At 55.0% G+C, this 24,535-nt stretch overlaps 2 protein-coding genes and 1 long non-coding RNA gene across 13 annotated transcripts in view; 1 reads left to right on the forward strand and 2 right to left on the reverse strand.

Moving 5' to 3' along the window:
• Positions 1 to 16,021, reverse strand: part of KCNK17 (potassium two pore domain channel subfamily K member 17) — a 40,838-nt gene extending 24,817 nt beyond the window's left edge. For 3 of the 6 annotated variants that reach the window (XR_012501129.1, XR_012501128.1, XM_074348652.1), the window contains exons 1-7: positions 15,382 to 15,594; positions 12,078 to 12,192; positions 10,930 to 11,096; positions 9,936 to 10,101; positions 9,510 to 9,627; positions 7,287 to 7,521; positions 4,168 to 4,337 (exon numbers count right to left, since the gene is read on the reverse strand). Coding sequence is in view for 2 of the 6 variants with exons in the window: in XM_074348652.1 (XP_074204753.1) it covers positions 4,168 to 4,337; positions 7,287 to 7,521; positions 9,510 to 9,627; positions 9,936 to 10,101; positions 10,930 to 11,096; positions 12,078 to 12,192; positions 15,382 to 15,594 (1,184 nt within the window). In the remaining 4 variants the exon portion in view is untranslated. Of the gene's footprint in view, positions 1 to 4,167; positions 4,338 to 7,286; positions 7,522 to 9,202; positions 9,628 to 9,935; positions 10,102 to 10,929; positions 11,097 to 12,077; positions 12,193 to 15,381; positions 15,631 to 15,886 lie in introns of those variants that run through there. The other 3 variants (XR_012501130.1, XM_010973687.3, XR_006721333.2) reach the window with 3 other exon arrangements.
• The window catches only part of LOC105083750 (uncharacterized), a 65,063-nt gene that overhangs the window by 25,047 nt on the left and 15,481 nt on the right, over positions 1 to 24,535 (forward strand). For 2 of the 4 annotated variants that reach the window (XR_012501131.1, XR_836637.3), the window contains 3 exons: positions 7,266 to 7,427; positions 8,027 to 8,159; positions 14,306 to 14,655. This is a non-coding gene — a long non-coding RNA (uncharacterized LOC105083750). Of the gene's footprint in view, positions 1 to 7,250; positions 7,428 to 8,026; positions 8,160 to 14,305; positions 14,656 to 24,535 lie in introns of those variants that run through there. The other 2 variants (XR_836639.3, XR_006721334.2) reach the window with 2 other exon arrangements.
• Positions 15,887 to 24,535, reverse strand: part of KIF6 (kinesin family member 6) — a 298,810-nt gene continuing 290,161 nt past the window's right edge. For 2 of the 3 annotated variants that reach the window (XM_074348648.1, XM_074348650.1), the window contains 2 exons: positions 17,747 to 17,898; positions 15,887 to 16,021 (listed from right to left, as the gene is read on the reverse strand). In XM_074348648.1, coding sequence (XP_074204749.1) covers positions 17,861 to 17,898 — 38 coding nt within the window. In that variant the 3' untranslated portion in view covers positions 15,887 to 16,021; positions 17,747 to 17,860. Of the gene's footprint in view, positions 16,022 to 17,746; positions 17,899 to 22,263; positions 23,217 to 24,535 lie in introns of those variants that run through there. The other variant, XM_045509275.2, reaches the window with a different exon arrangement.

Raw genomic sequence — 24,535 nt, forward strand, 5'->3', positions numbered from 1 at the left:
TAACACACACACACCTAGGCTTCCTCCAAAACCCCTCGGGAGAGAGGGGCAGACCATGATGGACCATCAGGTGACCCCGGGGAGGTGGAAGTTGGGGCCTTTGTCATGAAAGGAAGGAAAGAGGGAAGCTAGGGGAGGATGAGGTGTTCTTGGAAGGATTCTATTAGCCTGGACATTCTTTCCTCCTTCATCTCCTCCACCTCTCTCGTCCTTGGTCGCCATCACTGTCTGGTCTTTCTAGGATGCAAACCTGATTATATCATCACCCAGGTCATCATCCTTCATTATTCCTCATGTCTGCTGGGGAAAGTCCAGACTCTGACCCAGCCCACCTCCGAGCTTTTCTGGTCTCCTGCATTCCCAGTTCTGGCCACACTCCTGCCCCTCTGAACCCTCGGTGCCTTTGAACATGTGTTTCCTATCCTGGAGCTCCTGGAAATGGCCCTCAAGTCCTGACTCTCCTGTGGGGCGGGTCCTCCAGCACTCTGCCAGTCTTGGAGGGTAACCCGCTGTATAAGAATAATTTGTTTCCATGTTTGTCTCCCCCAGGGGTCATGAATCCCTCAAGAGCAGGGGCTGGGTCTTAATTATCTTTACAGTCGCAGCAATGGGCACAGGACCTGACCCTTAATAGGTGCTCACTACTTGCCATATGTGTGTTGAATGAATGAAGGGAACTACAGGAGTGAACAGGCATGGATGAATGGACACTCTGCACCCTCCCCATATCGCTGCCTGACGTCCCCGCCCTGGAGACCGGGTCTACACGCCCACTCGCTTGTACTCTATTGAAATGAGTGGTTTACACTCACCCCTGCCTTACTGAGGGGACTCAGAGTGCACAGACCCAGGAGAGGCCAAAGCTCATATTAGTCTAGAACATAGGCTTTGGAGTCAGAGGCACTGCCTGGATTTGAATCCCAGCTCAGCTCCTTGCAGGCTGTGCAACCTTGTGCAAGTGGCTTGATCTTTCTGAGCCTGTTTCCTTGCCTGTAAAATGGGGATGTTGACATCCACCTCCCAGTGTAGTGTGGCGATGAAAGGAGGCAATGGAGGTGTGCTGTAGATGGGAATGTGAGCCCATAAGCAGCTGGTATACAGAAGGTACTAAATAAATGTTTGTTGAATGAATGATCAAACTCCACTGAATCAGCTCCTGGTGTGAGGACATCAGAGGCCTCCTCTGGAGCCATCCTCTCCCTTCTGTTGGCATCCAGGAAGGGGTAACTCCCTTGGTAAACCTCCTCACTGACCCTTCCTTCTCCAGCTGTGGGATCCCCTAACACGTCATCCTTTGTCCCAGGGGGTCTTTTTAACCAGTTCTAGCCCATGGGGTGGTGGTACTCACAGTCCAGAACTGAGAGGACCCTCAAGGGGGCCTCTGCCTTTCTAAGGCTGACACTAAAGGGTTTTCTCCTCAGCCAGCCCTTGGGTCAGCAGAATCAGGAGATTCAATGAACCCTTACCTGCTTCTTGAATGCTCGAGGCCTCAGCTCCATCTAGGCTACCTCTCACTTCAGTGTGTCCCCTTCCCACCACCCCCTCACCCACATCACCTCTTTCACTTTGTTAGTTCAGCTCTAGGACACACCCCGAGGGCCTACAAGGTCCTCTGTGGCTGGGCTCCCCTGCATCTTCTCCCTCAGACCTCATTTTCAACCTTCTCCAGTGACCCTGTCCTCTTTATTGTTCCTTAAACCCACCATCCACACCCCTACCTCAAGGCCTTTGCACTTGCTGGCAGATGGTTCTTTCCTCAGATATCAGCATGTCTCACTTCCTTATTTTGTCCATGTCTCTGCTTCAATGTTACAGTTTCAGTGAGGCCTTTGATGACCACCCCATCTACAATAGTGCCCATCCATCTACAATAGTGCCCATCCATCTACAATAGAACCCCTCTGTCACTATCAGACTCCTTACCTGCCTTTACTTTGCTCTAAGCATCACCCACAACCTGGATATTGTCTATGGCTCTGTTAGTTTATTGCATGTTTCCTCCCAGTAGGGTGTCAGCCCCCCACGGGCAGGGACTTGCCAGGTTTGCTCACCAGTGTATCTCCAGCACCTAGAACTATTGGGCCCACACTAGGTACCCAGTCTTTTTGTTGAATGGATGAATGGATAGATGAGAGAATAAATGAGCGATTCAGGGATGGATTTTATAGATAACGAATGATTTGGGGGCTCAGGCCTATCCTGCTGGCCCAGAAGCGTCCGTGTGCCTGTCACATGCTGTTTCATTCTAGGGTGTGGAAAGTACAGCCCTTCCAGGGTGCTGGTCCTAGGGTAACAGGGGTGTCAAGGAGGCAGCCCTCTGCTGTGCCTCTCAGAACCCCCTTCCTTCCCTCATGGACTGTCCCATATGTACCCCATCTCCCATCTCCCCCCCACTCTCTGCACATCCTCTGTGTGTGTGTGTGTGTGTGTGTGTGTCTGGTCAGAGTCACAGTCACGAGCTTCCCTATTGTTTACCCCAGAATGGCTAGCTCTTTCTTCCAGTTGTTTGGAATTCCCACCTTATCTTGTAAACCTCTAAGGGCAGACACTGTTGGAAAGGGCAATGCAGGCCCCCAGCTGAGTTTCAAATTCCAACTCTGTTGCTTACGAGCTATGTAACTTCTCTGGGCCTCAGTCTCCTCATCTGTGACATGAAACCAAGAGGTCTTATCCTTGGAAGTTGGACCATCTGGACAGAATGAGATCTCAAATGTAAAGATGCTCCTTACAGCACCTGGGGCAGCAGACCGGGCGTGGGGGGTGGGGCGGGGTCCCCGCTCCTTGGCCCTCCTCCTCCTCCCCAGAGTGGGCCCAGACAGCTTCAGGGCAGAACCCAGTGGAGAGAAGGGACAAGGACTAGCCCATGTTAGAAATGGCAGCGCTGAGAAGAGACAGGCTGCAAAACTCTGGATTTGAAGGGCTGAAGTCACAGGCCTGGGTCAGGGGTGGAGGAAGTGTGGGGTTCAGAGGCTGAAGACCCCCCCACATCTGGGAGGCCTGGCCCACAGTGACTGCGCATCAGCATCCTCTCCTGCCCTGGAACTCAATACATGCTGGTGGAATGGGTATTTTAGGAATTCATTAATGCATCAGTGGTGTTGAGCACTGACTGTATACTGTGACTTGTACTAGAATCCTGGGGTGTAAGGATGAGTAAACACCATCCTGTCCTGTCCTTCTGGGGTGCATGGTCCATGGAGTCAAGGGATCTCCCAAACAAGCTTGCCTCAAGGTGGAGGACTGCCAAAGCTTCCGGGTAGCCTGAGACCTGCTTCCAAGAATTATTGGCTGGTTTAAAACCAGGTGGAGAATCCTCTGGCTGCATCTGCTTGGCTCCACTCTGGGGAGGACAGCAGCTGGGGTACTGGTTTCCTGGGGAGAGGATCCTGTCTGGAGGAGGTAGTGGTAGCCACCAGTGGTGTCAGCCTGCCACCTGGTGGTGAGTCCTATGTCATGCAGGCGCTGGGGCCGGGTGCCTGGCCGCGGCTGGGGCAGCCCCACTTCCTGGGTTTCAGGGCTAAGGGTCTAGGCCACTCTTCTTCCCCTCACAACAGCCCCCAGGCACCCTCCCAGGACAAATCCCACCCCCCCTCCCGAGGACAGGGCTAGAGAAATCTGGCCTAGGGTTCCCTGTGTGTGAAGGAGGAAGGAGGCTTTGAGAGGACGGTGCTGGGGGGTGAGGGGGGCCTTAGTGAGCTGAGGAGAGGCCTCTGGGAATGACCACTTCTCCCCGAAGCTGAGGCCAGGGGGGTCAAGGCTCCTTTTAGATTTCTGTCCCTCCTTCCTTCCCAACTTTCCCTTACCTCCCTCCCACCTCCCAGGCTCAGTGTTGGATGGGCTTGGCTGAGGAGACTGGACACTTGTAGTGCCCAGAAGCATCTTTACTGCTACATGGGAGACCCTCTGCTTCCTGAAAGGCTGTGTGAGGTGGAGGTCCCCAGAGCAGCACTTCTTAAACCTCCTGGGGACCTGGGGCGAATGCAGAAGCTGACTTGGCACATCGTTGGTGAGCCCCGGATTCTGCTCCCAGGGGTGCCCATGCTGCTGGGCCTGCCTACACTGGAGTCATGAGGCCCTAGTAACCCCTCCAAAAGGCAACTGGTCCCCTGTCCCTCAGGGGAGGCCACACTGCCCAGCCCACCCTCCCTGGCCCCATCCTGCTCTTACCAATGGTGGTGATGGTGGACACAGAGAAGAAGAAGGAACCCACGAACTCCCAGCGCCCCATGCTGGTGGTGTTGCCGAGGATGACGTCCCCATTTTGGTAGGCTTGGATGATGCCCTGGGGGAGAGGTAGTGGTGACCATCAGGATCTGTGGGGCGGTTGGGTCCCTGCACTGAAACACATACACATGTGCACTTGAGTGCACACACGCACACATACACTCAGACAGTCCTCATAACCACTGATCACAGCCTGTCTGGAGCAAGGAGGTCCTTCCCCTCCAACCAGGGGCTCCCCAGGGGTAGGGACCATGGGGACAGCTCCTTCCCTCTCTTTGCCCTGGAGCCCAGGTCAGCCCAGGAGATCTCACTAGCTGGAAGAACCCCATTTATTCTCTCTCCTGCTCCCTCCCATTCTTACAACAAGCACTGGGCAAGCCTGGCATGGGGTTTATTAGGGGACCTGAAGATGAAAGAGACATGATCTCAGTTCTCAGTGGGACAGACAAACTTAACTAACTGTGATACGGTGCTGTCCATGCAGCTTGGCATGAAGGCCATGCAGCTGTACGATCCTGGACAAGAAACTTGACTTCTCTCTCAGTCTTCTTCTCTGTAAAATGGGAATACTAAGAGCACCCACTTCAAAGAGTTGTGAGGGTTTAATGAGGCATTAGGTGTAAAGGCTTAGAACAGTACCTGGAACATGGTAAATGTTAGCAGCTGCTATCACCAGGATTATTACGAATATAATGCTGTAGGAATACAGAGAGGAAAGGTGTTTGTCTGATGGGGGTAGGGGCAGATGGCTACATGGAGGGAGTGATGTTTCAGTTGGGCCTCCCTTGAGGGTCAGATAGGAATGTTCCATTTAGGTAAGTGGGACTGCAGGAGCTGAGGCTGGGAGGGAGGACCGTGCCTGGGATATAGAACAGGGAGACTGAAAGGTATCTGACAGCTAAGCCATGCTTGGGTCTGCCGTTCCAGGGATGGAGTGGCAGGCCTCTCCTAAGGTCACTGAGAAAAGGGGAGGCAGGCTCAGGTTTGCGTGCTCTGTGACAGCTGGCAGTTGCCAGAAAGGGAGAGTCCTGCAGGGGTGAGTGATGGAGAGGGCCTGGCTTGCATCCTGGCACAGAGTGGTCCAGGAGGCACAGAGAGGAGATATTCAGAAGCCCCGGCCTCTGGCCCTACTTGGTGTGGGTAGTGAGGGAAGTACCTAGGACCACTGTGAAGAGGTGTGGGTGTGAGACCAATGACAGAGATTTAGAACATGTAGAGGAGCAGGGCTGGGAGGAGGAGGGCTGCTAGTTGTGACCCTGGGGGGATTTGAGGACCACTGGGAATTTGCATGTACATGTCTGCACCCAGTGGGAAGATCTGGGTTGGAGACCCCATATCCTCATTCCTGGAGATGTTTGAAGCCTCAGGGATGTTGAGGAAGGGGGTTAAGTAGAGATGTAGCAGGAGGGGGTGGAGGGGAAGTGTACAGAGATGAGAGCTCAGATGGGAATCTTGGGAATCACCCACATACACAGATCTGCACAGAGGCAGTACTCATGGCAGTTGACAGCCCCAGTGCCCTGGCTATGCCATGGTATGTTTGTATTTAACTTCCCTGAGCCTTAGTTTCTCCATCTCTAAAATGGGGATAATAATGGTACTGCTTCTGAGGTAGGTGAGGATGAAACAAAAAATACACCAGGAGTGCTGCGCAGAAGCATTTCCTATTATTCTCATTGCCATCATTGTCACCTTCCCTGGGCCTAGGCTGCTGATAATTGAAGTTCACCACATTGTCAAGGGGCGTGTCACACAGCCTCCAGCACTAGGCAGTCAGGCTGTATTTGTAGAAGTTTAGCAGGTGATGGGTGGTTAAGGCATCACATTAGGTTTTTAGAGATAGACCTTCTCCTGCTCAGCTCCAGGCCAGGCCACATCAGCCCAGTCCCAGAGCTCAGGACTCCACTTCCTCTCCAGTGACCTGTTCCTTCCAACCCGACACAATTCCCTGCTACCTTCTGGGGACTAGCTTTGGATTGGCGACCCTGGGACAGTGGCCCCCCGCTGCCTCCCCCCAGAAGAGAGACTGGGAATGCAGAGTGGTGATTTCAGGCTCGGGGCACAGCTGTCTGGGACCGCGGACCAAGCCAGGGCCCGGGAGGTTGATGCATCCGCCAAATCTGAGGGGCTCCCAGTAGAGCGTCGCCTGTCCAGAAGCACATCCTCCTTGTATCTGCAAGGCCCCACCCAGAAGAACCCTCCCCTGCCTGTCCTCCTCTCCACTCCCCGCTAGGTCTCCCCCCACCCTCCTCAGCCCTCTGTCCTCTGTGATGTCTGTATCCTCCCACCCACCGCTCCCTTCAGCCTTTCTGGGCCTCTGCGGTCTGGGCGGCGCATCCAGTCCCTCTGCTCTAAGACTTGGAGTAAACCAGGTTCAGCCATGGAGCGCCCCTGTGTCTGTGGCCCTTCTCTCGGACCCGGGTTTGCGCCCTTCGAGCCCCCCGGACCCATTCCACTCGGCCAGTGGGGACAGGCTCGCCCCGCACCTCCTTTTCCCCCAGACTCCAACGGACGTGCTGTAGGTCTTGCTCATCCTTAGACACCGCCCAGCGCCCTCTGCCGTCCTCACCTCCAATTCGCAAATTTGCACCGGGAGTGCCCTTTCGCCCTTCGCCTGTGGTCCGACCCGGATACAGCGCCTCGTTGTCCCAGGTCGATCCTTTCCCGCCACCTCCCAAGCCGGCCAGCGCGCGCTGTCCCTACGCTGCCCGACTCGGTCGGCCCTGCCAGCTCTGGACGCGGTTAGCGCTCCCCCTGTCGTCCGCATCCCCAAATTCGGATGCGTGCGCCACGCAACTCTCGGGACAGGGCGGGTCATGCCCTCTCGCCCCCAACCCCGGGACCCACGGTGCCGAGCTGCACATTCCTCTCTCTGGAGCTCTTTCTTTCGCGGTCCAGTCCAAGCCCCTGGTCCCCAAACGGCAACGCGCGCTCCCTGCGTCTATCTCCACCACTTTCTTTTGGAGACGTGCTCCCGGCTTTGCCCTGACCCGGAGCCAGGGCGTGCCCTCACTCCCTTACGCCAGCACCCCCGCGCCCAGGCCGCCCCGTTCGCCCCTGACCCGGATCAGCGAGTCCAGCGCCGGGCCATCCAGGCACGTGAAGTTCCGCAGCAGTGCCCACTTGTCGCGCTGGAATCTTTCCCTGGAATCGTGAGCCGCTGGGCTCTCCAGCATCCAGAACACGCCCGTGCCCAGTATCAGGTAAGCGAGGTACGCGAGCAGCAGGAGCAATGTGCTCGGCGCCGCGCGGCCCGAAACCCGGCCCTCGGGCGCGTCTTGGGCTCTCTGTCTGTACCTAGAAGGGGAGACAGGGGGGCTGGACCCAGGAGCCATGGGCCTGGACTGAGGCAGAAAGGAAGGGCTAGGAAAGAGCTCAGCTGGTCCCTTCTCTAGCCAACGCCTACTTGTGCCCAGTTTTCTCAGCGGAGGAGGCGTGCTGGGAATGGAACAGCCCTGCCCCACCCTGCACTGGGATCCAATTCCAGGGACAAAAAGAGGCCGGAGCTATGAGCATCTGGCGCCGCCTCGAATGTGTGTGGAGTGCCCACCCCTAGGCCTAACTCAGGGAGAAGGGGAGGGCTGCTGGGTTACCACAGGTTCAGAAGGAAGGGGCCAAGTTTCCCAGCCTGTCCCGTAGCAAACAGTGGGAGAGACTTGGAGACCGCACTCAGGGGGAAGAGAATGTGGCAGCCAATTTTATTGCCTAAGTCTTTGGACCCTGGGACTATCGCCAAGGACCTGCTGCCTGTCGAGTCCTCTGGATCTCTCTCACCACCATCCTTTCCTTTGTGTATCCCAAGATGAGGGACCCCACCTGATCACCACTGTTCCATGAACTTCGGAAGCAAGAGGAGACTTGACCAGTGGGCTTGTCCATTTCCTGCTTCTGAAGATGCCCCTTTATTCCCATCCAGAATGGAGGAAGGGTCCAGGGTATGTAAAGAGCCCCTGGAGGTCCTCAGGTTCTCAGGCCTCTCCACCATTATTGGGAAGCTGGGTGGAACCTGGGTCTCTTGCTCCTGTCCTTCCCTGGGTGTCCCACCTGGCACCTCGTCTACTTCACAGCCTTGCCTCAGTCCTGTTCGGAGGTCCCTGGCCACTTATGGGCCTGCCTTGCTGGGAGAGGTAGGGGTCGAGGCTTACAGTCCTTGGTGAGGTTGGGCCTGGGGATGGACTGGTGTAACTCTCTCCTCAACTTCTGGTCAGAGATGCCACAATCTGGCAGGACAGAGGCCAGGCTGCAGAGGGCATTCCCAAGGGAGTCCAGGCCTCCACAAAGCTCATTTCCTAGAAGTCTCCTGGGTGTCCATTTTCCCAGGGAGGATTTGAAAAGGCTCTTAAGAGCCCAGAAAGGATGATGAGGTCATGGGGTGCCCTTAGGCGGTCAAGGGAGGCCATGCTCAGGAACATGGGTGGGACATCCAAGAGTGCCTAAGCCTTGTTCACAGACAGCTCTCGACATCTAGGCCAGGGGAACTGACAGGCTTAGAGGCAGCTTGCCTACCCCTCCAGCTGGGAGCTTCTTGAAGACAGATGTTCTATTTGAATGGCTCCAAAGTCCCTGCTCAGCCCTCTCCTTGACCCTCCCTGCCAGCCAGTCACATGGGCACTTGTCAAACCGTGGTCTGTCGCTGTCATTCCATTTTGGGCATTGGGTGGGGGCTGCCTCTGCCTGTCTATTCCTTGCAGTCGACTAGATGCTCTTGGAGGGCAGGAATCGTCACTGTTCTTTCCCCAGAGCCCTGCACAGTGCTGGACACACAGCGGGGGCCTGACAACACAATGTGCGCGTATCAAATGAGGCAAGAAAAAAGCCGCCCTTTGTTTGCCGTCCTGTATAAGGTCTCCCGGGGGGGGGGGTGCAGGGAGGGCAATGGAGATTTGGCCACAGTGATCCACGTCTAGATTCAACTTTTAAGCATCACTTTTGAGGGAGGGGCTCTGGAATAACAGCACACATCTTGCTTCACCCTCACCTGTCTCCCATCCTGTGTCTCTATCTCCTTTCTGTTACTTTCTTGGACACTCCTGTCTCCTTACTCTGGAGAACCCTTCTGAGACCAGGTCTGGCTGGGAGGTGAGTGGGTTGGCAGAGGAGGAGGGGAGGCAGTAAATCCAGAGGCCGTATGGGGTGTGTTGGGGAAGCTGGGAGGGGCTCCTGCAGCCACTGGAGGCCCTCATGCAGAGATGGGGATCTTCTGGAGTCTGGGGAGTCCGTCTGTCTCGGGGGCTCCCCCATCCTTGAGGATGAGGCCTCTGCTGAGCAGCCAGAGGTGGGAACACCTGTGCAGAAGCAGGGGGCCCAGTGGAAGGATCAGCGCCAGCCACGCCAGGCCCAGGAGGATCCAGATGGCCGCCAGGCTCCGGTACACTGAGATGTAATGCTTGCTGGGGTCCGTGCCTGGCAGGGAAGGGGGATGTGATAAATGCCAGAGGTCTGAGGGCACAGCCACCCTCCAGGTTCCATAGGGGACCCCATCAGCCTCCCCATAACAGCATCAGCAATGGAGGTCCCTGGGGGAAAGGGGATGGATCCTAGACCAGTGATTTCTGAGGATGTGAGAATTCATGGCAGCCTCATGAAGTACTTGTCTCTCCCTCGAATAACCAGGGGCTCTCTGGTCCTCAGTAATTACCCCTGCTGACATCTCTCCATCCCCTGAATCCTGGTGGCCCCCACCCCAGGATCCATGACTGCCTTGTTCTCACCGACGACATAGTCCCCGAAGCCGATGGTGCTGAGGGTGATGAAGGCAAAGTAGAAGCCCTCGCTGAAGCTCCAGCCCTCCACGTGGGAGAAGACCATGGGCGGGAAGATGAGAACAACCACTGTCCCCAGGCTCAGGAACAGAGCCAGGCCCAGGGTCCGCAGCAGCTGGAAGGGGAGGAGGCTGTCTCTGAGTCCACTTGAAGGCCCCCCCAGGGTGGGAGGGGGCCTGGGGCAAATTAGGAAGTGGGGCTGGGCCGTAGCCAGGTCCCTGCCCTGCCCTGGCGACCTTTGGGGTGGGGGTTGGATCTGTGTTTGTGTGATCTTGCCCAGGCCAGAGAAAGGTTTGGTCAAAGGGATTGTGTTAGTGGGTCAGGCTAGAATTTGGAGACTCTTTCCAGCTTGGGGTCCGTATGTACAGCCTCTCTCTCCCACTTAGGGACTCCGATATGGGATGGAGGACAGTCATTGAACTGTCCCAGATTCCTCTGTACCCCTGCCCTCCTAGCATGTCTGGCTTTGCAAGGGGCCAGATGACAGGGTGGGCACTGGGGGTGTTCAAGGTGGTGGGGAATTTGTTTTTGACCACAGGGAAGGATGCTGGAGTTCTGTAATGACCATGGAGATGTGCCACCCAGATCCCCCTTCAGAGAAGGTCTTGACAAGCCATTGGCAGGCAGCAGCCTCCAGCTCTCAGCTCCCTCAGAATGTATGGCAGTTAGAGAACAGCCTGGCCCAAGGGCACACCTTCCCTGTACCTGATTGAGGCAGGGGCAGAGTCCTGGCCACGTCAGCCTACTGAGGGACAAGGGGCGGGCCAAGTCCTTGTCCAGACTGCACCACAATTCAGCTCCTCCCTCTGCCTAGTCCTCTTCTTCCACAGGGGTCTACCCCTAATACCCTGCTTGCCAAACTCCAGCTCAGTGTCAGCTTCTGGAGGACTCTACCTGCCACAGACTCTGTCCCAGCGGGGCTGCAGGGAGGAAGGGGCCCTACCTGGGAGCGCCTGGGCTGGTCCTCCCACCTCTCCAGCGTGGTCAGGTGGGCACGCAGCCCTGTGCCCAGGTGGTTGAGGAAGACTACATTGAGTGGGATGCCCACCAGGGCGTAGAAGACGCAGAAGACCTGTCCTGCCTCCGTGCTGGGCGCCAAGTTCCCATATCCTGCAGGGGGAGGATGGGTGTGCAAAAAAGGGGAAGGGACTCTAGCAGAGGTTGATTTTCTACCGCCTCTGGGGAGACGAAGGGGAAGCTCCCCTTTTCCCATGAACACTCTTCTCAACCTCTTCTAGAATGATCTCTATTTATAAGAATCCTGCTTGTCTTTAAAGGCCTATCTCCAACACTGCCTCCAGGAAGCCCTCCTGACTGCTACCCTCTTCCTCCCTACTAGGTGTGATTTCCCATAGCGCTTTATGTTATTCCTATCTAATTATTTACTTTGCCTTGTATTCTTGCTGTTGGTATGCTCTATCTGATCCCTCTTCATTGGATTAGAAGCTCCTCGAGGACCAAGCCCAGGGCTGATCCAAGTTCATACTCCCTTACCCCACCCCACCTGCTCTGAATGTCACTTGAGCTCAAGGAAAGTGTATGGAATTGGACTGAACTAAATGGGTGGGGAGACCGGGGTTAGCAGGGGTCTGGGGGTTTCCCGTGGGAGGTGGGGTGGGCTCTCTGGCTGAGGGGGTATAGCAGGTGCTGTTGTGCCCTGTCCCCTCAGAACACCCGGGACAGCACCTGCAGCTTGGCACACACAGATGACTTCCTTCCCCAAGTCCCTGCATCTCTCTCCACCTGAGAGATTCTTCTGTCTGTAGGAGTGTGCTTGGCTTGTGTGCAGGTCCAGATCAGCTCTCAGCCAGCAGGGGCAGGAGTTAGCAGATAAATACTCCTACTCTCTCACCCCAGCTTTTCAGAGGGTCCCCAGCACGGGTGAGCCCAGTTGCCCTAACCAGTCCCCTGCTCATCTTTGCAAACTTCGTTGCCTTTTCTCCTTTCCCTGTCTCACTTCCCCACTTCTCTACTCATGCTTCCTGGGGTCATGTCCTAGATAAACCACATCCTTGTTTTAGCATCTGCTTTTGGGAAACCCAAACTTCAGCATGGGCTTTAGGGAAGCCCTTCTCCACCCTGACCCTTTACCTATGGTGGTGACGACTGTGCCTGCAAAGAAGAAACTGCTGCCAAAGTCCCAGTTGCTCGGGTTGGTGGAGTTGCCTTTGGGGTTCACGCCCTTCACCCAGGCTTCCATGATGACCTGTGGGGGTGGCAGAGGATGGGAGGGAGAGGGAGCTGATAGCACTGGCTGGTGGCCAAGCTCTCTGCAGGGTGCTTTCATGTCGTCTCACCTAATGATGTTCTTAGATAGTCCCATTCCCATTTTATGGAAAAGGAAACTAAGGCTCAGAGAGTGGCTGGCTTGCTCAAGGTCACTGGATTCCAAATCCACTTCCAGTTCCACTGGCCAGAGTTGACTGAGGTATTTGCTGGAAGTGTGGCTGGTAGAGGGAAAATGGGCCTAAGGAGGCAGAGGGTGCTTACAGACTGGTCCAGGTGAGAGATGCTGCCGATGGCCAAGAGGGTGAGACCCCGTGGGTTGTCAGGACAATGGGAAGATTTCAGGTTGGATGTTCCCAGAAGGATTTACTTGGGAACATGAGGTTTGGGGACCACAGGAAGGCCCTGGGGCTGCCCTCCCATGGGGCTGATGGTGGGGGACAGAGAACCCTGTGTTCTCTGAGCTTCCAGGTAAGCTGGCAGCCTTGCTCTTTGCTGCCCCCTAGTGAGTCCCAGCCCAGGCCTACAGGTGAAATTCCATCAGAGGCCAGGGCAAAGGTCCTGTGTGTGTGTATAGTGGGGGTGATATATATGTGTGATGTGTTGTGTACATGTGACGTGTGCATGGGTGCTGTATGTTGTATGTATGTTCATGCCGCGGAATGTGTGTTTACAGAGCCTGAGCCCTCAGGCTCAAGCCTAACTGCCTCTGTCCCTGAGCCCAGCCTTCTTGGAGGTGGGCAGGGCTCCCTCCCCACCCTCTCCCCCTCCCCTGTAGCGTGAATTATCCTGGGGCAGCAGTGCTGACTTGCCACCGGGTAGAGGTCCAAAGGCAGGAGCGGGGCAGTCGGGGAAGGGAACGCTCTGGGCCTCCAGTTCCTGTGGGAACCTTTTCCCCACTGGCTGGGGGAGCGAGCTGGGCGGGGGTGGGGGTGGGGGTGGCCCCTGAGGACCAGGCCGGTCTGGGCCTCCGGACACAGGCTGTCTGCTTTTCTTCACTTTGGCAGAACTGGCCTCTTCACATATGAACTCTGGCCTCCCTCTCTTTCCCACACACCGAGAGAGGCCAGGACCGCACATTCCGGAACACACTTGCTCCCCGGAGACCCTCACCCGTGGGAGCAGCACTTGCCCTAGACTCAGCTGTCCCCCACACCAGCCTGAGGGTCTGCATCCCGCCGAGGAGCAGCGGTGATGTCCGCAAAGGCACAGGGCGTAGACGCCCAGTGCAGACTTTCCATTCTCTTCTTGGAATCCGCGCATGGTGAGACAGTTGGACGCGAGTCCTGGGACCTTGGGCAAGGCCCTGTTTCCTGATGGGGTCAGTCTTCAGTGCTGTTTTTAGAATTGTTTATAGCCCCTTGTAGCCCGTGTGTTTTGAACGTACAGTAGACCCTGCACAACACCCGCGGATTACACATCCGCGGATGCAAAGGGCTTCTGTAAGGAACTTCAGCATCCGGGGATTTTGGTATCTGCACGGGGTGGGGGTAGGGCCTCCTGGAACCAATTCCGCGCGGACACCGAGGGATGCCTGTAATCTGTGTTCTTCGGGAATCATACCAGCATTATTCTGCCTCTCAGCCAGATGTCCCCTGGCAAGTGAGGGTCTCTCCCAAAGAGACTGAGGACCCCTGGGGAGGCCTGGGGGGTGTTACTCAGTGGTATCTCCCTCGGGGCTGCAGTAGAGCCTGTTGCCCCCGCCCCCAGCTACCAACTAGATCCCAACTACGAATCCTTCCCTCACCCTCTGGTTCCTGGATTTCCTCTCTAAACCGGGGCTGAGAGAGGAGCCAGTTCCAGGACCCCCAGGGCTGCTGTCCCCTCTGCCCCCCCCCCCTTTTTGGGAGGCTCCTGAACCCTTCTCAGCCCTAAGGCCAGAAGCCTCATTTCCTGGGAGACAGGGCCTGGATAGGCCTCTTACAGCTCTGGAAAGTTCTCTGACCAGCCAGCACACTTGTCATCTTCTAGACCAGCTGTTCTCCGTCAGCCTCATCTGGAGGCCTTGCTGACACGCATCCCGTGGCTCCGCCCCCGGAGTTTCTGATTCGGTGGGTCTGGGGTGGGGCATGATCGTTGGCTTTTCTAACCAGCTTCCAGGTGGTGCTGATGCTGCTGGTCCAGGGGCCACACTTGGAGAACTGCTCTCTCTGCCGTATCCTGCCCCCAGCACTTATGCTAACTTGTGTGGGAAGAGCAGCTGGACTGGGTGCGAGTTCTGCCTCTACCACTGACTCCGCAGCTTTGGCCAACATACTCCACCTCTCTGCACCCCAGTTCCCACCTCCAAACTGGATACAGTGATAACCATGGGTAATGATGAGGAAATACATGTAAAACACTGGGCCCCAGGCGATGGATCAGGACTGGTCTGACCCTATCGTAATGACCCTGCTCACTATGGTTTTGGGCACATTGTAAATACCAGTTATCATTGTGACGATTCTGCACTTGGCTTGTTCCTTTATGGTGGGTGTTGCTGCTCAACTTGACTCCCTAGTCTTGAATGCGCTCACCTTCGCCCAGAACACCTGGGTTTTGCCTGATTTCTGAGCAAGAGGGTGCTGGGCTCCAGAGTTTGTTCAGGTAAGCAGAAAGGGCCCAAGCAGGGGTGACCTGCTCTGCCAGCAGAGAGAGCCCCCCATGGGCGCAGGAGCAGCGGAGCTCAGTCTCCTTGGCTACTGCTCCCCGAGCCGAGATCCACTACCAGCATGGTGGCTGCTCCTGACCTCTATCTGTGTCTCCCACCTGGAGCCCTCGAATGTGGTCGGCTGGGAAGAGGGCAGGAGCAGCAGCCCTGGAGTTGGGGTAGGGGGGGTGCAGAAGTGTGAGGGAGGAAATGTGCACAGCGTTGATAACACTGACACACACTTCACGTTTATGCAGCAAGTGGCAGCTTATGAAGGGCTTTTAATCAGCCATCAAATGCCTGCAGCTCATAGGTTCTTCCCCTCATCTAAAAGACCAGAGAGGTTAAGTGACTTGCCCAATGTTGCACAGCCATCCAGTTGTAGACCTGGGGCCAGAATCCAGCACTAGGTCACACCTGGCTCTCTGTTGCCACCACATTCTGCTTCCAAACAGGGCCTTGGCCCCAGGGTGATGGACCTGGACTTGCTACGAGACCCTCTATTCTGCCCACCATTCCACACCAACATCCCCCCTTCACCTGCAAAAACTGCTCCAGAGCTTGCTGGTCCAAGCAGGTGTAGTTCTCCAGGAAGCGCAGCTTCTCAAACTGAAACTGGTCCCTAGACTGAGCCTCCGCTTGCTTTTCCAGCAGCTGGAAGATGGTGGCGCCGAGCAGCAGGTAGCAGACATAGACCAGCAGCAGGGGCAGCACCCAGCCGCCCCAGCAGCTGCAGAGCCCAGCGCGGGGCATGGCGTGCCCAGGACTCTGCCAGGGCTGTGGGGATGGCTGTGTGAAGAGAGGTGGGAAGCACCCAGGGAGCTGCGCCCAGCCCCCTGCCTGTCTCGCCCTCTTCGGCACAGGTGTGCAGAGGTTGGGGAGTCTGTTTGAACAGCGCAGCTCAGCCTGGCTGCACTAAGTGCCGGGAGAGCAAACAGGCCTGCCACCCGCCGCCTGGCCTTTTTTTTCCACGGAGAGCAGCAAGTAAGAGGCAGGGACCCCTCAGAGAGACCTACCAGGTCATCCTGAGGCCATCGTGTCTCACCTTCTGCCTCTGAGTCGGGTGGGCATCACTAGGCCAAACTGGATGTGCCCCTTCATTCTGTCCAGGTCCAAATGGGCTCCGTTGGCAGCCCCCAGATTCTCACCCATGATGGCTTTAAGCCCCCAAGCTTAGGGGCTGGGAAGAAATCAGAATGGCTGTGAATAAACCTTGTACTCAGTTGCCTTGACTACAGAATGGGGCTGAAAGGATTGGCCAGCCTACTGAGGGAACCCGAGGATGAGGGAACTGGGTGACAAATCAGGGCAAAGCAAACAGACAAATGAGTCTCAATCGGGAATGGTATCAGGGTTGATGCTCCTAATAAATTGGATGCATTTGCTTCGGAGCTTTTGCTGATAATTTTCCTTTCTGAAATCCTTTAGCAGGTCCCTTTGGGAAGCTATGTTGGTGAGACATGATATGCAAATAAAAAAAGGCCAAAAGTACTTTGTGGCTCTGGGTGGGTGGAATCGAGGGTCGTCTCCTCTCTTTCTCTTCTCTGCTTGTGTGTGTGTGTGTTTGCAACAGCTTTATTGAGATGTAATTCCCATACTACCATTCACACGTTTAAAGCATACAAATGAATGGTTTTTGTTTCAAGTATATTCAGAGTCCTGCAACCATCCCCACAATCGGTTTAAGAACATTGTCATCACCTCAGAGAGAAGCCTGTACTCTTTAGCTAACACCCTCTGCCACCCAGCCTGCTCCCTCAGCCTCTGGCAACCTTTAACTTGCTGTCTCTGGATTTCCCTATTCTGGAAATTTCACATAAATGTAATCATACAATACATGGCCTTTTGTGCTTGGCTTCTTTAATTAGTATAATGTTTTTAAGGTTCATCCATAATGTGGTATATATCAGTACTTCATTCTTTATGGCTGAATAACTTTTCATGGCATGGATATACCAACATTTCATTTCTCCATTTATCAGTTGAAAGATATTTGGGTTGCTTCCACTTTGGCTACTAAATGAATAATGCTGCTATGAATATTCATGTGCAAGTTTTTTGTAGGTCTGTATGTTTTCATTCCTCTCATGTACCTCTCATCTGCTTAGGGGTAGAACTGCTGGGTCACATGGTCACTCTATGTTTAACTTTTTGAGGAACTGCCAGACTTTTCCGAAGTGGCTGCACATTTTACATCCCTACCAGCAGTGTGTGAGCGTTGCAAGTTCTTTGCTTGTGTTTTCTGGCGTTTCCTGTCATGAGCTGCACAACAGATAGGAGCTGCTGGCTCGATATCCTTTCCCTCCTTCCGGCTAACAGAAGCCCACATTTATACATATCAGCAGGCAGGAGCATGACTGGTCTCACCCATCATGATAATGTGTCTGAGAAACAGCCCCGGGGGGGGGGTTGTGTCTGAGCAGTGGATGAAGTGAAGACCGATAGGGGTATGGACAAAGACTATGGGACACTGTAGTCTTGGTCTCCTCCTGGTTCCTGGGGAGCCCTGGTGGGTGAAGCACACCCAGTTGGTCCCCTGTCTAGGGGTGGCAGCCACCTTCTCTGTAGTCCTGCTGGTTCTGGGTCCCTGAGGCCACCTGGGGGTCTAAAGCCATCTTTATAAGGCCCTCCTCACCCCCAGAGCTTTGTCAGACCCCACAGTGCTGGGAGGTGGGCTTGTCTTGGGGCAGAAGCAGCGTCTGGAGTCACAATTCTTGCCCTTGACTGTTTTCTCCTGGTGTGTTGCAGAGATTGGGCAAGAGTGCTGGCAGTCCTCTTGTCACTGCTGACTCGCCCATTCCTGGCCCTAAGCTGGGGCTGTACTTATACCTGACAGGCCGTGTGATAATCAAATCCTATTTTATTGCCCTGGAGGAGCTCAATATGTGAAGAGTTCTCTCTTTACCGTTTAGGAAGCCCATCCACCGCTGTCTGGGGATCTCAGGCAGGGCTTGCAATCTCTTTAGCCCGAGTATCCTCGGTGGGTCTGGACACCGTCCGCAGGTAGTTGTGCTTGTCCTCAGGTGGAAGGGAAGGAAGGCAGAGAGGAGGGCCGATCTGTGCGGGAGAGAAGAGTGAACACAGTGGGCAGAGGCAAGGCTGCAATCTGTTGGGGGGTGGGTGGAGCAGCCATCCTTGGAGCCCTAGCTCCCTGGGGTCCTGGGCAGGAAGGGTGTCAGGCTTACAGCGGGCCAAGCACCCTACTCCTTCTCAGACAACTCCTGAGCACCGGCTATGTGCTGGCTTCCCCTCCTCTCCCTGCCACCTCCCTGGTGGCCTGTACTCCCTGCTTGCCTCTGGTGCCACCTCTCATCTCCTCCTCTCACACCCACACCCGTCTCACAGATGGGCCAGGCATCACCTGACTGGAGTTGAAGACAATCTTTCCCAGGAGCTCTTCCAGTTTAATGGGGGACTTCTGACACCCCCAAAGGCACAGAGCCAAAGAATGGTAATGTAATGGTGGACTTGGTGGGAGGTCAGCTTGAAGTCCTCAAAGCACTCTGCACCACAGAGGAAGCTCCCTTCCTCTCCATCCCCTCACTCAGTACCCACTAGTTGAGTGCCTTCTGTGTGCTGGGACCTGTTTTAGCTACTCCCCCGGTTGGCTGTGGACTCACTTGGTCAGGTTTAGGAAGGAACCTGCAGGACCATGGGGACCTCCCCTGCCCATCAGATGTTCCATCTCCCCGCCTGACACCTCCCCACGTGGGTACAACTCCGCTGAGAGTGATGGACGGACATGGGGCATGATTTATAATCCCTTCCAGGGAATTATTGCTGCTAATGGGTAGAGCCAATTTGTGCTTCCCAAGAGGGGAGGGCAAAATCAATTAATGGAGAGTCTCACATGGCCAGGCCTGATGGCAGAGTGTGGCCTGACATCCGGCAGTGATAAGGGACCTTCTGAGGCTGAACTAATAAGGAGATTGGAGGGAAAAGAAGGAAAACAACCCTCCCCCCAATTGATTCCGTGTACAGTGGGCAGAGACTAGAGAGCAAACAGAGCAGCTGGGCATGGGCTCTTTCCATCTGAACGAGCCTGGAGATGAGGGCGAGAATAGGCCGCCCACCCACCGTCCAACATCGGCATCCACTTACAGAGTCACTCAGTAGGCACCCATCCGCACAAATGAAAAGGGGCACGTTCCGAACTGGAACTAAGGGGAGAAGATAAGGCCCACCTGCCCCAGGTACGTCTCCTGTAGTGGAAGGGCAGGTGGGGAGAGGGAGCTCTGTTTTAGGATCCTGCTGCCTAACTGAGCCCAGATAAAAGGCAGGGATGAAGACGGGCCAGGATGACAGCTCTGTGGGTCTCCCTGCGGTGAAGTGGGGGGGGGACGGTCTTCTGTGTGGAGGTGGGGTAGTGCAGGTGTGGGGGGCCTTGTCTGGCCTCCTGGCCAGAGAGGGAGGTCCAGCCCGACTGTGCGACCAGCAGAGAGGGTGGAGAAAGCTGAGGGGTGATTCGGAGGGAGAGACTCAAGACCAACAAACAATCAAACACACGCACCTGTTATTGATCTTGTTTAGAAATTTCCACTGGTTATTGGAGTAGCAGGATTCCTTTCTCAGTGAAATCTTTCCCTGAGGCTCAGTATGTAGCACAGTTGGGAGTTGGGCTCTGGTTGAAGTTGGGGCAGGGGACTCCCGTTTTCACTAGCCCAGAGAGCTTGATGCAAGAGTCCCCCACTGTGACTCTGAAATAGAAGTCCTTGCCCAAGTTGGATTTACTGCAGAGCAGATTCTGAGGCAAAATTGGGGTGTAATTCATCTGGGAAGTGATGCCAGGAACTGATCCCAGGAAAGTGGGGAAGCAAGGTGGAGGGGAAGGCAGCCAACACAGGGTGGCTATTGAGCAGGTGACCACTGTGGGCAACTGGGGCTTGACCCTGCGGGGACCCTCAGGGACACTGTAGGGCTCACTTCAGTCTTGTCCCACAGGGCAGGCGTGGGTGTTCACCTATCAACTCCCGTCCCTCAGGGGTTAAGGATTGCTCCAGGGTAGGTGAACCCCGCTGCTGGCCTGCCCCGCACACGGGCTGAGAGCTCCTGGGGGCACAGAGAACCTTCAGGTAGAGACACACAGCTGCTCCGGACAGGAAGCTATGGCTGTGCCTGCTGGCTGGCCCTGCACATGGGCTGAGAGCTCCTGGGGGCACAGAGAACCTTCAGGTAGAGACACACAGGTGCTCCGGACAGGAAGCTATGGCTGTGCCTGCTGGCTGGCCCCGCACACGGGCTGAGAGCTCCTGGGGGCACAGAGAACATTCAGGTAGAGACACACAGATGCTCTGGACAGGAAGATATGGCCGTGACTGCCGGCTGGCCCTGCACATGGGCAATTACAGGGCTCACTTGTTTCTCTTCTCCTGGGGATCAATGTCCTGTCCTGCCTTTGCTCCAGTGTCTGAAAACCATTATTTTACCCATGTGTCTAGTCTTCAGTTGTTTAGAGCAGGAGGGTAAATCAGGTCCCTGTTGCTCTATCATTGTCATAAGTGACAATCCCACTTTTTCATATACAGCCGACACTCCAGTGCCTTTCAATAGGCAGCATGGAGGGATGGGACGAACGCTGAGGAATGCTGGGTCTAGTCATGTACTGTCTCTGGATTTCAATCTCTGCAACAGTTAGCTATTGCTACAAGTAATGCTTCCTAACCAACCACCCCAAGTCTCAGTGGCTAATGATGACAAACCATGTATTCACGTGGGAGTGGGTCTTTGGGTAAGCCAGGGCTCCGCTGATCTGGCCTGGCCTTGATGGGAAAACTCTGCTCCAGGTCTCCTGGGCTTGGCTCCAGGCTGCAGGCTGGGCTCAGGTCCGCTTGCTGTATATTCTGGGATATGGGCTGAAGGGGCAGCACCTGCCCAGGGAATACCTGCTCAAGCAGATCACTGGATGCAAGAGGCAAGCCCAACCGTGCAAGCACATTTCAAGATGTCCCATATCTGCCAACATCCCACTGACCAAAGCAAGCCACAGGGCCAAGCCCAAATTTAAGGGGTAAGGAAGTATATTTTGCCCCCATGAGGCCATGGCAAACTTTGGACGTATAATTCTATCACAGGGGGTGAAGAATTAAGACTAGTTATTCAAGCCACCACAGTTTCTCTATCTGTTTTCTACAAGTTCCCCTTTTCAAGGTCTGAGAAAGCCACATCCCGAACTACCCTTCTCCTAACCCTTCCCTGTCACGCGAACGGTGGAGCCGACTGAATTCGAGTAGGGACGGCGCTGGGGTCACTGGCCAGGCTGCTTTCTGGAAGACTTTTTGGGAAAGCTCCACCTTTTGGCCTGGCGTGAACTCAGATACTCTGGACCTCTTCATGGCAGAGCCCAGGTAGATTGCTGGAGTATCTTTTCAGAACATTTCATCCATTACTCTCACCGGTAGGGGCCAAAGAGCTGTGGGGAAGACACACTGTAGAGGAGTGTGTGTCCACGTATGAGGCTAACTTTGGGAGCTGTCTGTTTCTCTTCCTCACTCCCTCTCCCGCCTTAGTGATCTCTCCGGGAGGCTGTTCGCACCCTGCATGGGGCCACGCCACACATCCCTGTCAACAAGGCCTTTGGATCTGGGAGATAACTCCTCCATAGGAGAGCCACAGTCGATGGACCCTTAACCAGCTCCAGACCACTGGAGCGCTGCGGTGCGCTAGGACGCTGAGGCTGCTTCAGGGGGTCTCTGGCTGATTTCACACCACCATCAGGGCTCTTGGGAGTGCGTGTATCTGTGTGCTCCGTGGACCCTTAGGGAGGCTTCTAGAATCAGGCTATTTAGCCTCCCCCTGGTTCTATAGGATTTCCTGAGGATTGTGTGCCACAGAGCTGTGAGGGCCAGAATGCCCCACGGGCCTCAGACACAGAGCCAGAGTGAAGTTACGGGAGCCTAAGAGACAGGAAGTCCAGGTTCTGACTCAGCCATTCATTAACTGAGGACCAACTCATGCTGGGGACACAGTGATGAGCAGGGCAGACAGGTCCCTGTTGTCATGGGGCTTTTAGTCTTGTTGGGAAGCTAGTTTGCAGGCCATTAACAAATAAGCAAATAAAGAAAGATATGTCAGGTAGTGATGAGAAAAGCTAGAACAGAGTGATGGGATAGTGACCACGATCACTCTAGTTGGGGTGATCAGGGAAAGCCCCCTGAGGAGGGGACATTTGCCTCTAACTGGCTGTATATTAGCAACCAGGTCCTCCCTTCGCTTCAGTTTTCTAATGATATAGACAAGGGTGTGGGTTAAAGGAGCTCTTTGAGTGAGTCTAGCTTTGAAATGAATTGATCTAGCTTCTTCCACATGACTTAATACCCAGTCCTGAAAAGGGGTGGAGGCCGAGGTGCATTACACTGTTTCCTGTCTCTGCTCTCTCTCCAGGGCAGTGAGGGCCTGTATTTAACGGGACAGAGATAGCAGGAGCAGTGGACAAGCTCTTTTATTCAGTTAGCTTCAATTCCAGGTGCCACGCCCCTGCCCCCCAGCTTGGAGCCTGGCTGCCAGCACTCTGAGGCGGGTGGCAGGGCCCCGAGGGCCTCCTGGGGGCTACCCACCCTCCACTGGCTTGTGCCTGGGGTACTGAGAGGGCTTAGTGAGACAAGACCCCCTCAGCTGTGTTTCCCCCCAAGGGAGTGGGGAGTTTCAGCCCCCATCCTCCAGAGCCCCAAGGGGCTGAGGGTGAGGCCCGAGGCACCCACAACTGCCCCCTCAGCTCTCTGTCCCTGCTCTGTGGGTGCTGCCAAGCCCTGAGACCCTGCAGTGTGGGTGGCTCCCTGGAGATACAGCTAATTCAGGCATCGGTCCATGAGGTGATGCTGGAGGGTCTGGTCTGGGAGATTGGGACTGACCATCATGACGCCCAGCGTTCCACTCCCTTGTCTTTGGCTCTGACATGCTGCCTGGCCTGCCCCAGTCATTCCTGGGCTTTTAAACCAGGGGGTGGGTCAAGGGAGTGGGCTGGCAAATAGCTAAAAATAACCCATTATTATTCCCCCTCATTCTACCCATGCGAGCTTCCCCTGTCACTACATTATGATGGTGCTATTTCATAATCTCAAAGGTTTATAGTCATCTATGTGAAACATCACAAGAGTCAGCTGAAGCCCTCGTCCCACCCCTAGCAGCCTGGCACTGCCTGGCCAACAGCTCCAGCAGCCACAGAGACGATGGTACTCTAAGCCCGGCCCCAGCCTCCCTGGCAGCCTCCAGACACCATCTTTAAAGAAACATATTGCCCTCCACTGGAATCAAAGTCACCAGTTGCTCCCAGTGGCCCACAGGTCACTTCTGAAGCCAGGGTGAGTGAGAGGAGGCACCTTCGTCTGTACTCAGTTCTTGCTGCTGGAATGCACGGCGGATGGATGCTTATTGGCAGCCTGAAAGGAGACAGGTGCTCTTGGTTAGGTTGTGTGTGGGACGTGGACTTCTCCCCACGGAGGGCTACGGGAGGGGGCTGCAGGCCACTCCCCCTGGGTCTTGGCCACCCTCCCCGTGCACCTCTCAGGGCCTGACTCCCAGGGGCTGCATTCACTCCCTAAGTGCCTCCTTTGTCCTTTGCAAAAGTTTCATCTCCCTGAGCCAGGACCAACAGTCATCCCCCAACCCCACAGTTTTCACTGTTGTCACTGACACTCCTGCTTAATTCTCCAAGAGATTCTCTCCTGGCATTTTGCTCCAGATACTCATCATATTATGGGATGGTTCCCCCTGACCATGTGACCCCATCCTGTTGTCTTATGGAGAAGGGTTCTCTGGACTAAGATCCAGGGCCCCTGGGTTCTAGGTAGGATGGTCCCCAACCAGTGGTGTGACTTTGGGCAAATCATGTTCATTCTCTGGGCCTTATTTTCCTCATTTCCAAATCACTGCAGCAGATGAGGTACCTGGAAAAAGCAAGGCCCCTAGAGTGGCTTCTTGCTTTGTGGTCCATGGGCCAGCAGTACTGGCATCCCCTGGTAGCTTGTTAAGAAATGCAGAATCTTGGGCCCCACCCAGACTTACTGGACCAGAAAAGTGTGAGGACTGGAATAAGTGACATACAGTTCATTTGCTTAAAGTTTGGCTGTTATAATAAGAGCAAAAGGGAATTTCTGAAGATTCTTGCGTAAAGAACACTGTTTAAAAAAACTGCAGCGAGACTGAGGGGTGAGAAAGCTGCAGCTGTCTGGAGCCTGGCTGTGCAGGGGTGTGGGCCTGGTCTGCTTGCTGTTGCTGAGGGACAATCGGTAATTCTCTGTGACACTTGTTTGGGGGGCAGGGAAGTAATTAGGTTTATTTTAAACTGTGGTACTGGGGAATTAAACCCAGGACCTCGGGCATGCTAATCGCACACAGTCTACCACTGAGCTCTACCTTCCCCTGTGACATGTTGAATGTGGGAGGAAACGGGGAGGAGGTAGAAAACAATTCAAGGTCCTTGGTCCTTCAGGTCAAGTTCTGTGCACAAGACCTCAGGCTGGCCTCACTGTTTAATTAAATGGAGGTGGTCCTAGTTTTAAGCCATTCCTAGCTGTCCTAATTGAAGCCTAGGACAGGAAGAAAGAACATCACACATTGGCATATGAGAAGGCGATGTGTTCCAGTCAGCCTGGACCCATGGTTCCCAGCTCTGCTGCACACTGGAACCCCTGGGGAGCTGTAAGGAATCCTCATATCCAGCCACTCCCAGGAAGGATTAAATCAGGAGCTCGTCAGT

The sequence above is a fragment of the Camelus bactrianus genome, chromosome 20 (genome assembly GCF_048773025.1).
Source record: "Camelus bactrianus isolate YW-2024 breed Bactrian camel chromosome 20, ASM4877302v1, whole genome shotgun sequence".
Lineage (NCBI taxonomy): Eukaryota > Metazoa > Chordata > Mammalia > Artiodactyla > Camelidae > Camelus > Camelus bactrianus.